Genomic DNA, 13,540 nt, shown 5'->3' with positions numbered 1-13,540 from the left:
CTAAAAGGCTATTGGGATGCTATGTCTAATGCAATGTCCAATATAACACAAGTATCTATAAGTCCTGACCCACTAATATCTATCTGGGACAACCGTTGGTAGTTCTGGAATAGCAAAGGTGGAAGCAAATGCCTTGGTTTATGCCTGTCTGATTGCCAGAAACCTGATTTTGACCCCCAGGAAAAAGCCAAACACACCATTTTACAATCAGTGGGTTAATAGCATGTTGCAAATTCTCCCTTTGGAGAAAATGAAATGTACACAAAGTGGATCCACAACTTTATTTTATAAGACATGGCAAATTTTTCTTTTGTTGAAACCGAAACCGGTGTCAGATTGATTATGTACCTGAGTTTAGATTTGTACTAGTGTGTATATACTCATAACGGGAACCTCAATAAGAGGATACAAAGAAAAGAAAATCCTTGAGGAACATTGGGAAGGGAGGGTGGGAATGATACGGACACATGGTGTAAAAAAGAAAAAGATCACTATCTATTACTGGTATGTTAGGTAATAATGCTCAGCCATAAGTGACAATCCTGTTTGTTTTTTTCTCTTTCCTTTCTTGTATGCAAAGCCATTTTGGAACACAAATCAGTATCTAATTATTTATGTTGATATTGTACAGCTTATGTATTTTAATGCATTTTTTTGAAGCAACTCTTTTGCATACTTATAAATGATTGTATGACCTTGTGGTCAAATAAAATATATTGAGAGAAAAAAAACAGATATAGTACCTTTTACAAAACAGAATCCCCAAAATATATATTTTTCCCTCATGGACAAGCATGTAGACAAGTGCATATGTTGTGAATTAAAACATAGAAAATAAGTTATTATTTCTGTATGGGTCAAGGTTGATTAAAGCTTTGTTCCCACCACACTGAAGACAGACAAAGTTGAACATCTTGTGCAGCATTAAAAGGAAGTGGGTCTCTGGGGTTACTGTGCTGTGGTGTACTCCCTATGCTATGCTTGTTTAGAAACTCTAATGAACTTTGATTCAATATGAATAATAACAGGTTGCGGTGTGCAAAATGTTAGGAATCTCTTTCAGATAAACATGTCTTGTCTTTTGTGAATTAACTAGCTTAGACTCTTCTAATACATTTCTTCATTAGTAATCCTCATGAAGAAATGTATTATCCCATCTCTCCTAGCAACATTACATACAGTAGATATGTCCTACAGTTAGGATTGTAACAGTATTCAAGATTCAGTCCCCCCTCACTTTCCTGTGTGTAATGGTTTCCGTGGGTGTCACCCCATTCACATGGCCATTCAATGAAGCAACAGAGCCATTCTGATGATACTCCTTCTTTTGTGAAACAAGGTGTTTCTTGTAAGTCTAAAAACAGAGGGAAGGAGTCAATATATTAGGATGTGCTAAAAATCTGAACCCCCCCCAAAATGACTGACAACAATGCACTGTTATATTTAACCCCGTCACCATCAGGGCAATGTAAAATACTTCATAACACCATAATTCATTAATAATAATAACAATAATAATTACAGTATGTCTAATTAATGCAAGGGTTTTATATTTGCTCACCTGAATGTAGAAGTTTGCGAAAAGGACAATAAGTGTGACGACATAGAATATCTGGAAATACAGCCACCCTCTGGGGAAACCACATGGCCAAATGACTGCACATGTCGTCTGGGACATGGTCAAAAAGAACTGAATCTAGAGAGTAAATGAGACAAAACTCAAATGACCCGTTTGTAAACTAAGTGAATATCAAATACACACGCAGAAATAATCAAAGAGTTTTGGAACATCTCCAAAATACATATTTCTGTAACTCAGTGCACTTAAAACACTGCTCCATCCACGGAAAACATTGCCATTGCATAGAGTGCAGAAGATAAGAGGGATTAGAATGCACATGCTACTTTCACTCTGTACCAATGGCCCAATGGTTCATGTGGCCTTTGTCACATTCACAAAGACCCTGAGATTGGATGAACTATACACTGGATGATTACTATGGATGTGAAAGTCCATCTGAGGGTTTTAAACAATACATATGGAAATGCAGGCTCACCAGCTGTCCTTGTGTGATGTATTTCTTCCACCATAGATAGGGCCGCAAGGCCGGGACAGCAGAGAGCCCATAGTAAGAGTACATCAGGACATGGATGAAGCTGTTCAGGGAGGCACCAAAGTAGGCTGAGGCAGAGACATAAGATAGGGGGTAGATGATTAATCTACATTAGCAGTGTCAGAGACTATGGGGTAGATAATTAATCTACTTTAGACATCAATTAATTACAATTATTGCCATTTTATGCCTGTTTTCTAACTTTCTTTGCATAGATGATTAATACATTACTATTCTAGGACACTGTGTGCCACAATGAGAGGGTAAAGCTATTACGAGGTGAGGGTACAGTATATCACTGCAAAAACATGCTGTGCAGTCCTGAAATAAAAGTAGGTTCAATTCACACTTAATTCTAACAACGGATCTACTTCACTTGAAGGTATCTCAATCACAGAATCAAATCAAGAAAAACATGTAGTCAAAGACACCTGTATGGCTACTTATAATAATATACCATGTACAGCACATTCAGAAAGTATTCAGACACCTTGACTTTTTCCTCATTTTGTTAGGTTACAGCCTTATTCTAAAATTTATTAAACCGTTTTTCCCCCCCTCATCAATCTGCACACAATACCCCATAATGAAAAAGCAAAAACAGGTTTAAACATTTTTGCAAGTTTATTAAAAATTTAAAAAAACAAATATCACATTTACATAAGTATTCAGACCCTTTACTCAGTACTTTGTTGAAGCACCTTTGGCAGCGATTACAGCCTTGAGTCTTCTTGAGTATTACGCCACAAGTTTGGCACACCTGTATTTGGGGAGTTTCTCCCATTCTCTGCAGATCCTCTCAAGCCCTGTCAGGTTGGATGGGGAGCGTTGCTGCACAGCTATTTTCAGGTCTCTCCAGAGATGTTCGATCAGATTCAAGTCCGGGCTCTGGCTGGGCCACTCAAGGACATTTAGAGACATGTGCCGAAGCCACTCTTGCGTTGTCTTGGCTGTGTGCTTAGGGTCGTTGTCCTGTTGGAAGGTGAACCAACTCAACGTCAACAAAACAAAGGAGATGATTGTGGACTTCAGGAAACAGCAGATGGAGCACCCCCCTATCCACATCGACGGGACAGTAGTGGAGAAGGTGGAAACAAAATTTGCTTACCGACCCAACAGTCTTTATGTAATACATGTATCACTAGCCACTTTAAACTATGCCACTATGTTTACATACCCTACATTACTCATCTCATATGTATAGACTGTACACTATACCATCTACTGCATCTTGCCTATGCCGTTCTGTACCATCACTCATTCATATATCTTTATGTACATATTCTTTATCCCTTTACACTTGTGTGTATAAGGTAGTAGTTGTGGAATTGTTAGGTTAGATTACTTGTTGGTTATTACTGCATTGTCGGAACTAGAAGCACAAGCATTTTGCTACACTCGCATTAACATCTGCTAACCATGTGTATGTGACAAATAACATTTGATTTGATTTTGATTTGAACCTTTGGCCCAGTCTGAGGTCCTGAGCACTCTGCAGCAGGTTTTCACCAAGGATCTCTCTGTACTTTGCTCCATTCATCTTTCCCTTGATCCTGACTAGTCTCCCAGTCCCTGCTGCTGAAAAACATCACAACAGCATGATTCTGCCACCACCATGCTTCACTGTAGTGATGGTGCCCGGGTTTCCTCCAGACGTGACGCTTGGCATTCAGGCCAAAAAGTTAAATCTTGGTTTCATCAGACCAGAGAATCTTGTTTCTCATGGTCTGAGAGTTTTTAGGTGCATTTTGGCAAACTCCAAGCGGGCTGTTATGTTCCTTTTACTGAGGAGTGGCTTCCGTCTGGCCACCCTACCATAAAAGCCTGATTGGTGGAGTGCTGCTGAGATGATTGTCCTTCTGGAAGGTTCTCCCATCTCCACATAGGAACTCTGTCAGTTACCATCGGGTTCTTGGTCACCTCCCTGACCAAGGCCCTTCTGCCCCGATTGCTCAGTTTAGCCGGGCGGACAGCTCTAGGAAGAGTCTTGGTGGTTCCAAACTTCTTCCATTTAAGAATGATGGAGGCCACTATGTTCTTGGGGACCTTCAATGCTGCAGAAATGTTTTTTGTACCCTTGCCCAGATCTGTGCCTTGATACAATCCTGTCTCAGAGCTCTAGGGACAATTCCTTCAACCTCATGGCTTGGTTTTTACTCTGACATGCATTGTCAACTGTGGGACCTTATATAGACAGGTGTGTGCCTTTCCAAATAATGTCCAATCAATTGAATTTACCATAGGTGGACTCCAATCAAGTTGTTGAAACATCTCAAGGATGATCAATGGAAACAGGATGCACCGGAGCTCAATTTCAAATTTCATAGCAAAGGGTCTGAATACTTATGTAAATTTGCAAACACTTCTATAAAACATGTTGTATTCTTTTTTTATTAAGGGGTATTTTGTGTAGATTGATAAGGATATATATATTTTTTAATCCATTGTAGAATAAGCCTGTAATGTAACAAAATGTGGAAAAAGTCAAGGGGTCTGAATACTTCCGGATGCACTGTATATATGCTACTTGTCCAAGCCTATTTCCGGAATTGCGTATAAAGGTTCACCTAAAGCTCAGTGGATTTGACTTTAGTGGTTCTGAATTATTAATTGTGTAAACTGACTTGCTTATTCCACTGTGTTGAGGATAGAAGGGAAATACTGTGTTAGAACACTCACAGTGACCACAGGGCACCCAGTTCATGACGAACCACCAGATGTTGGGCATGCTAGCATGGTGGTAGATGTGCAGAAACGTGATCTGATGGTTGTTCTTCCGTAGAATGAAGAAGAAGGTATCCATAAACTCTATGAGCTTGGAGAAGTAGTACCACCACAGCACATTTATGATCTGAAATGAGAAAAAAAGCGAAGAATAAGAGTCAAGCTTTCAGCCAATACAATACTTTTTCTAGTAGTTCACTTTCCTGCAAGGACATACTCAATATGCATACATTGCCAGATTTGTATTTCACCCTATGAGGAATGGCCAGTGAAAATCATTTGACCAAAAAAGTTGTGTTGAGGGACAAAAAATGGTCATCTGTACTGAAATGCTCTTGAAATCTCTATTAAGGACACAAATAAAAATATGATCATCCACTGCTGTGACGGCAGAGACACTTTTACAAGTTTTAATTACTGTAGAACAGGGATTCTTAAACTTTATCAGTTCGAGACCCAAATGAGAAATTGACTGTCCTCCCGTGACCCAAATCGTCTTCCAACAACCTAAATTAAGAAGAAATAGTGTGTGATTATATATGTATTCTCATAAATCGTGACCCACCTCCCACAAACTCAGCGCCCACTTTGGGTCCCAACCCATAGTTTAAGAAACCCTGCTGTAGAACTGCAATCCAATCACACATTTCACTACTGATGACAGCAGCACAGATTAAATAGACTGGCTGTCTGACCCTTTGGCTTCCCACTGGGCAAAAACCACTGGTTGAATCAACTTTGTTTCCATGTCATTTCAACCCAAAAAATCTATGTGATGTTAAATCGATGTGGAAAACTGATTGGATTTGCAAAAAGTCATCAACGTAAGGGCTTTACATATTTTTTTCACCCAACTTCTGACCTAAATCCAATGACATGGTGACATTTGTTGGTGATTTCACACTGAATTCACGTTAGTTGAGAACCAAAAGTAAATCAAAACTAGACGAACTGATGTCTGAGCCCAGTTGGTTATCTGTTAGAATTTGCAGGTACTGGCTGAGGTAAACTGTACCAGTAGAATTGGAAGCCACCAGGACAAGAACATATCAATAAAAGTAGCTCAGTACATATTGATCTGGTAATTAGTTTGTATTTGAAGTTTGTCGTCAAGCTATTATTTGCATCTCTGGTAGTGAGCCAAAGGGTATGGAAATATCACAAAAAGAATGAACGAAAGGGTGAAGTCAAGCTGGTGTCTGGTGACAATGCATTTCTCACCCCACATACTATACACATTTTGAATCTAACAGATTGTTTTATATTAAATTCTATATAACGTGAACAGAGGGGTGATATAGAATGAGACTGCTTTACCTTGGCATCGGTTTCTCCTGCACTGTGTGTGTCTTGGCAATAGAAGTTATAATCCCCGTGCCACACAGCAGACACAATCTGGGGACAGAGAACAAGGTGATTTAGAAAAACCTAGATTGTCATGTCTTTGGTATCTTCACACAGCTTGAATCACATTAATACCTCACTGCCCTTGTATTGTAATATCACATTTATTTCATTCTTGTATTGCAAGTGTCATAAGATCCCAAAAATTTATAATTTTGCTTTCTCCCATACAAAATCTGATTGTAAACCTGTTAGAATTTACATTGGCATTTAGGATGCTAGCTTCACATACTTGCTGCAGGCGTGGACAGTGGGCAATATTATATCCTTGAGTAATTTTGTGTCTCCTCCTCTCCAGTTTAGTCTCATTTACCAGAGAGAATATCAGTACCCTTTTTGTTGCCACTGCAACATTGTGACTGCATTGTTTATTGTTGTTGAGCAGACCAGTGATGCCACAGTTACTAAATGGAGGCCTTGTTCACACATTTCATCTCATTTGGGATGGATGGAAATGGCTCTGCCTTTATCCACCACTGCCTTGAATAACTGACAAAAACAAAGGGTTAAATGTAACGAGTGTAAATGTCCAGATTCAGGTTCAGCTTAAAGTGTATTATTTTAGCTGTGTTATGTGCTCAAACTCAGAGCACTACTCAGGGACAGAATTACCCCCCCTTTTTATGTTGTACTGAATAAAACATTTTCTGAAGAAAATTAATTTCCCACAGGATTGTTGAGAAAATTATAAGAGTGTGCAAAGCTGTCATAAAGGCAAAGGGTGACTACTTTGAAGACTCTCAAATATATTTTGATTTGTTTAACACTTTTTTGGTTACTACATGATTCCATGTGTTATTTCATAGTTTTGATGTCTTCACTATTATTCTCTCTTTATGTGTAGTCAGACCTTGAAGTTAAGCATGATGATGGCATTCTAATTACCCGCTATTCGTTTAAGGTGGAGATCGATTTCATGAAGGTTTTATTTTTTCCCCACCATTATTTAACCAGGTAAGCCAGCTGAGAACAAGTTCTCATTTATAACTGCGACCTGGCCAAGATAGAGCAAAGCAGTGCGACACAAACAACAACACAGTGTTACACATGGGATAAACAAACGTACAGTCAATAACACAATAGAAAAGTCTATATACAGTGTGTGCAAATGTAGTAAGATTAGGGAGGTAAGGCAATAAATAGGCCTTAGTGACAAAATAATTACAAATTAGCAATTAAAACACTGGAGTGATAGATGTGCAGAAGATGAACGTGCAAGTAGAAATACTGTGGTGCAAAGGAACAAAATAATAAATAACAATATGAGGATGAGGTAGTTGGGTGGGCTATTTACAGATGGACTATGTACAGGTGAAATGATCAGTAAGCTGCTCTGACAGCTGATGCTTAAAGTTAGTGAGGGAGATATAAGTCTCCGGCTTCAGTGATTTTTTGCAATTCGTTCCAGTCATTGGCAGCAGAGAACTGGAAGGAAAGGCGGCCAAAGGAGGAATTGGCTTTGGGGGTGACCAGTGAAATATACTTGCTGGAGCGCATGCTACAGGTGGGTGCTGCTATGGTGACCAGTGAGCTAAGATAAGGCGGGGGTTTACCTAGCAAAGACTTATAGATGACCTGGAGCCAGTGGGTTTGGCGACGAATATGAAGCGAGGGCCAGCCAACGAGAGCATACAGGTCGCAGTGGTGGGTAGTATATGGGGCTTTCGTGACAAAACTGATGGCACTTTGATAGACTGCATCCAATTTGCTGAGTAGAGAGTGTTGGAGGTTTTTTGTAAATGACATCGCCGAAGTCAAGGATCGGTAGGATAGTCAGTTTTACCAGGGTATGTTTGGCAGCATGAGTGAAGGATGCTTTGTTGCGAAATAGGAAGCCGATTCTAGATTTAACTTTGGATTGGAGATGCTTAATGTGTGTCTGGAAGGAGAGTTTACAGTCTAACCAGACACCTAGGTATTTGTAGTTGTCCACATATTCTAAGACAGAACCGTCCAGAGTAGTGATGCTAGACGGGCGGGCGGGTGCGGGCAGCGATCGGTTGAAGAGCATGCATTTAGTTTTGCTTGCATTTAAGAGCAGTTGGAGGCCACGGAAGGAGTGTTGTATGACATTGAAGCTCGTCTGGAGGTTTGTTAACACAGTGTCCAAAGAAGGGCCAGAAGTATACAGAATGGTGTCGTCTGTGTAGAGGTGGATCAGAGAATCACTAGCAGCAAGAGCGACATCATCGATATATACAAGAAAAGAGTCGGCCCGAGAATTGAACCCTGTGGCACCCCCATAGAGACTGCTAAATGTCCGGACAACAGGCCCTCCGATTTGACACACTGAACTCTATCTGAGAAGTAGTTGGTGAACCAGGCGAGGCAGTCATTTGAGAAACCAAGGCTATTGAGTCTGCCGATAAGAATGCGGTGATTGACCGAGTCGAAAGCCTTGGCCAGGTCGATGAAGACGGCTGCACAGTACTGTCTTTTATCGATGGCGGTTATGATATCGTTCAGGACCATGAGCGTGGCTGAGGTGCACTCATGACCAGCTCGGAAACCAGATTTGCATAGCGGAGAAGGTACGGTGGGATTCGAAATGGTCGGTGATTTGTTAACTTGGCTTTCGAAGACCTTAGAAAAGCAGGGTAGGATAGATATAGGTCTGTAACAGTTTGGGTCTCGAGTGTCACCCCCTTTGAAGAGGGGGATGACCGCGGAGGCGTTCCAATCTTTAGGGATCTCAGACGATACGAAAGAGAGGTTGAACAGGCTTGTAATAGGGGTTGCAACAATTGCGGCAGATAATTTGAGAAAGAGAGGGTCCAGATTGTCTAGCCCAGCTGATTTATAGGGGTCCAGATTTTACAGCTCTTTCAGAACATCAGCTATCTGATGGATTGGGAGGAAGGAGAAATGGGGGAGGCTTGGGCAAGTTGCTGTTGGGGGTGCAGAGCTGTTGACCAGTGTAGGGGTAGCCAGGTGGAAAGCATGGCCAGCCGTAGAAAAATGCTTATTGAAATTCGATTATCGTAGATTTATCGGTGGTGACAGTGTTTCCTAGCCTCAGTGCAGTGGGCAGCTGGGAGGAGGTGCTCTCCATGGACATTACAGTGTCCCATAACTTTTTGGAGTTTGTACTACAGGATGCAAATTTCTGCTTGAAAAAGCTAGCCTTTGCTTTCCTAACTGCCTGTGTATATTTGTTCCTAACTTCCCTGAAAAGTTGCATATTGCTGGGGCTATTCGATTCTAATGCAATACGCCACAGGATGTTTTTGTGCTGTCAAGGGCAGTCAGGTCTGGAGTGAACCAAGGGCTATATCTGTTCTTAGTTCTACAGATGGTGAGGAAAGCACTTTTAAAGAGCAACCAGGCATCCTCTGACGGAATGAGGTCAATATCCTTCCAGGATACCCGGGCCAGGTCAATTAGAAAGGCCTGTTCGCTGTAGTAATATAGGGAGCGTTTGACAGTGATGAGGGGTGGTCGTTTGACCGCGGACCCATTACGGACGCAGGCAATGAGGCAGTGATCACTGATATCCTGGTTGAAGACAGCAGAGGTGTATTTAGAGGGCAGGTTGGTCAGGATGATATCTATGAGGGTGCCCGTGTTTACGAATTTAGGGTTGTACCTGGTAGGTTCCATGATAATTTGTGTGAGATTGAGGGCATCTAGCTTAGATTGTAGGGCGGCCAGGGTGTTAAGCACATCCCAGTTTAGGTCACCTAACAGTACAAACTCTGAAGATAAATGGGGGACAATTAATTCATATATGGTGTGCAGGGCACAGCTCGGGGCTGAGTGGGGTCTATAACAAGCGGCAACAGTGAGAGACTTATTTCTGGAAAGGTGGATTTTTAAAAGTAGTAGCTCAAACTTTTTTGGGCACAGACCTGGATAGCATGACAGAACTCTGCAGGCTAACTTCACCCCCTTTGGTAGTTCTATCTTGGCGGAAAATGTTGTAGTTGGGGATGGAAATTTCAGAATTTTTGGTGGCCTTCCTAAGCCAGGATTCAGACACGGCTAGGACATCAGGGTTGGCGGAGTGTGCTAAAGCAGTGAATAAAACAAACTTAGGGAGGAGGCTTCTGATGTTAACATGCATGAAACCAAGGCTTTTACGGTTACAGATGTCAACAAATGATAGCGCCTGGGGGATAGGAGTGGGACTGGGGGCTACAGGGCCTGGGTTAACATCTACATCACCTGAGGAACAGAGGAGGAGTAGGATAAGGCTAAAGGCTATAAGAACTGGTCGTTGGGGACAGGGAATAAAAGGAGCATATTTCTGGGCGTGGTAGAATAGATTCAAGGCATAATGTACAGACAAGGGTATGGTAGGACTTTCTAATAATAGCAGCAGGTTTTCAGAAACAATTGAGGGCTTTGTTGATGTTGGGTGAGAGATTTGTTTGTGTTAACAATGATCCTGTCAGAGACCAGCTGTGTCCCACTCGCTCCCCCACAGCATTGTCTTCTGGGGTGGCTTCAGTGCAAGACACCATTTTTGTCTAATCAGAATCACAATTTCCCTAATCCTCACAGAATCCTTCAACAAAATTAGCCAAATAAAACAATCCTTTAGCCACGACTACCAGTCACCCGATCCTCTCACTTCCCCTTATCCGCCTGCAGTGTTGCATTGCGATGATACAAACACCTCCTTCGGATGTCTGTATCAGTTCAGATCAGGAGTAGCCTGCCTACCTCATAGAACATATAGAAGGACAAGATCGTGAGGCCCAGATTGTAGACCAACAGGAGACCCCGGCAAGACACCGGCTGTCTGTGTCTCATGTACTTGGGCCCCATCCATACGATCAGCAGGTACATTACTGTTAGTGCAAAGGTTGGAGGGTAGTTGTCCAGAAGCAGCCATCCCTGTACCCGCTCATCTGAAATACATTTACAAAACAACCTGATACAGTGAGAAGCTCCTTCTTTTCTGCACGTTATTCCCATATTTACTGTATTTCCTATCCAGTGAGATAGAGAGCATAGAGAGGGGTAGTTACATTGCAGGACAGGCATATTGGTTGAAGAGGGTAAAAGGACACAATACAGTTTGAGTGAGAATTGGCTGTGACTACAAAGCATGTTTGTTTAACTCCAGGAAAGGTTGTGCTAGAATCATGAAGGTGCAAAAAGACATGGTGTATTCCACTGCATGTATTAACACACAATGCAAACATTTCGTGAGGAGATAGTGTCATAATTAATTGTATGTTAATAATTAAGCATTTATTCATATGATAATTCCTAAACTGTAATTTAAGATCACGTAATGAAACAGTAATAACACTTACCTCTGGGACCCATCCATGAGTCTATGTACATGTTTAGTTTATAATTAAAAGTCTCCATTTCTGACCTAAATAGACAGATGAAAGAGAAGAGAGTACCAAGTCACACATTGCAGCTCATCACCAGAGCCATAGTTATACATTCTGAAAGACCTGAAATGTATGGTAAACTACCACTTTGGTATAAATAAAATACCATATTCAAGCAGCACTGCTGGAATGTGACTGAGTAAATCAGCTTAACTGTGTTGACAAAATATGTTTGTCTCTTAAATTACACACAGCAGCTTAAGGGAAATCAAAGCTTGGTTCATTGTACCAGAGGTACGATCATTTGGCACAACCAACTTTGGACTGAAAGAACACGCAAAGATGCCAGTCTGCTTTCTGCTTAGGCAAGCTATAAAGTCCATTTCAGAAGGTTAAGACTTAAGCCATAGTCCGACTACGGGCCCAATGTAATTGGCAGTCACTGTGACAAAAGTGTAATGCATTGCCATTCATAAGAAGATAACGTCAAATTCATCAAAGGCTATAGAATCTGGTTACTTCTTGACCACTCTTAGATATTTTTCATCATTCGGATATTTCCTTTATAATTATTATGGTGCCTAAGGAGCTGTTCAAGCAGTCCCAAACGGATACAAACATTTAAATTACTCTTGTAAGATAATTTATGGGTCAATAGAGGTTAATGAGCTCTCTTCATTGTAAGTGATACTTGTAGTTATTACTGACTTGTCTCCAAATGTTGTCATTTTATCTAAACAGCACCTAAACATCTTGTTTAAAGTTCGCTAATAAAAACAAAGCAAAAAGTAAATAAAACAGAGAGCATCATAGCCTAATAGCGCATCAACTTATTATAGCAGCAAAGTTTGATAGCCTCTCTACCTTGCTGGATCAGGATGTAGTTTACCATAACCTCACTACTGTCTAAATGTACTCGCGTAGCCAAAGCCTATATTACTATTAAAATGTTGTCGTTAACAAAAAGTAAAATTTTAGGTCTAAATCAGCTGCCCAAATCCGGAAACATATCGCAAATAACAATGGCAATCGTTCGCATCGGAGGCCACCGACTAATCATCAATTGTTTTACATAGCCTAGCTAGAGGACCTAGTTGGCGAGACATGAACTATGAAGCCGCTTCTTAAATTATATTATCAAGTGTATAAATTATGTAAATGTTGTTAGCATATCCACAACTCAATGAAAACGAAGACCATCTTATTTCAAACCACATTCCAGCTCATAAAACGTACCCCTGGAAGATGCGTAGCCTTGGCTGACGGGTCCCTAAGCACAAATGTGTAGCCTCGTCAGTCAGTGGAAACAGCCGGAGAAACACAGGGCGCGTCGAGCAGATCACTTTTGTCAGGTCAACGCCTTGCGAAGTGTGTTGCATTGTGGGAATAAAAATGTTCCGATTTCAGACTACAGATGACGACTGCATGAACTTTACAAAAACCATGTGATCAAAGGTCATGAAGTTATGACTTCAGTCGACTGCACCTTTCCTCAGTTGCTCTTCACCACTTTATCATGCAGTCATCACCTGCATTGTGGGAGGCTCTATTGTCAACCAATCATTAGGGTGTTCTTTTTTGACCCATGCAAACATGACCAAAGACTTGACTGAAACAGGAACTAACTTTGCCGCAATTCATGCATAGAGTGGATATGTACAATTGAATGTGACATTTGACGCTCAATTCAATTCCAAGGGATTTATTGGCATGGGAAACATGTTTACATTGCCAAAGCAAGTGGAATAGATAATAAACAAAAGTGAAATAAACTATCTGAAATAAACAGTAAACATTACACTCACAAAAGTGTCAAAAGAATAGAGACATGTCAAATGTTATATTACTGGCAAATAATTGAAGTACGAAATGGAAAACAAATAGACAGACTCTCAGTCTCTCTCACACCAAATTAATAGTACAATGTACACGCATACACTCGCCAGCCAGTTTATTAGCTACACCACCAATTTCACAAAAATGTATGGCTCCTACAGACATGGCCAT

General features: G+C 40.9%; 1 protein-coding gene across 1 annotated transcript; it reads right to left on the bottom strand.

The window, feature by feature from the left end:
• Positions 1–266: 266 nt before the first annotated feature.
• On the bottom strand, positions 267–13,021 carry LOC120046642 (elongation of very long chain fatty acids protein 5-like). Its single transcript, XM_038992033.1, has 8 exons — positions 12,770–13,021; positions 11,507–11,571; positions 10,908–11,095; positions 6,156–6,233; positions 4,794–4,965; positions 2,058–2,182; positions 1,562–1,696; positions 267–1,354 (listed from the first exon to the last, which is right to left on the bottom strand). Exons 1-8 carry the CDS (start codon positions 12,910–12,912, stop codon positions 1,223–1,225), a joined length of 1,038 nt encoding a protein of 345 aa, XP_038847961.1. The 5' UTR covers positions 12,913–13,021; the 3' UTR covers positions 267–1,222.
• Positions 13,022–13,540: the final 519 nt, after the last annotated feature.

Source organism: Salvelinus namaycush, chromosome 4 (assembly GCF_016432855.1).
Source record: "Salvelinus namaycush isolate Seneca chromosome 4, SaNama_1.0, whole genome shotgun sequence".
Taxonomy (NCBI): domain Eukaryota; kingdom Metazoa; phylum Chordata; class Actinopteri; order Salmoniformes; family Salmonidae; genus Salvelinus; species Salvelinus namaycush.
The sequence above is the reverse complement of the archived record's forward strand: the minus strand, read 5'-3'. Positions and strand labels throughout refer to the sequence as shown.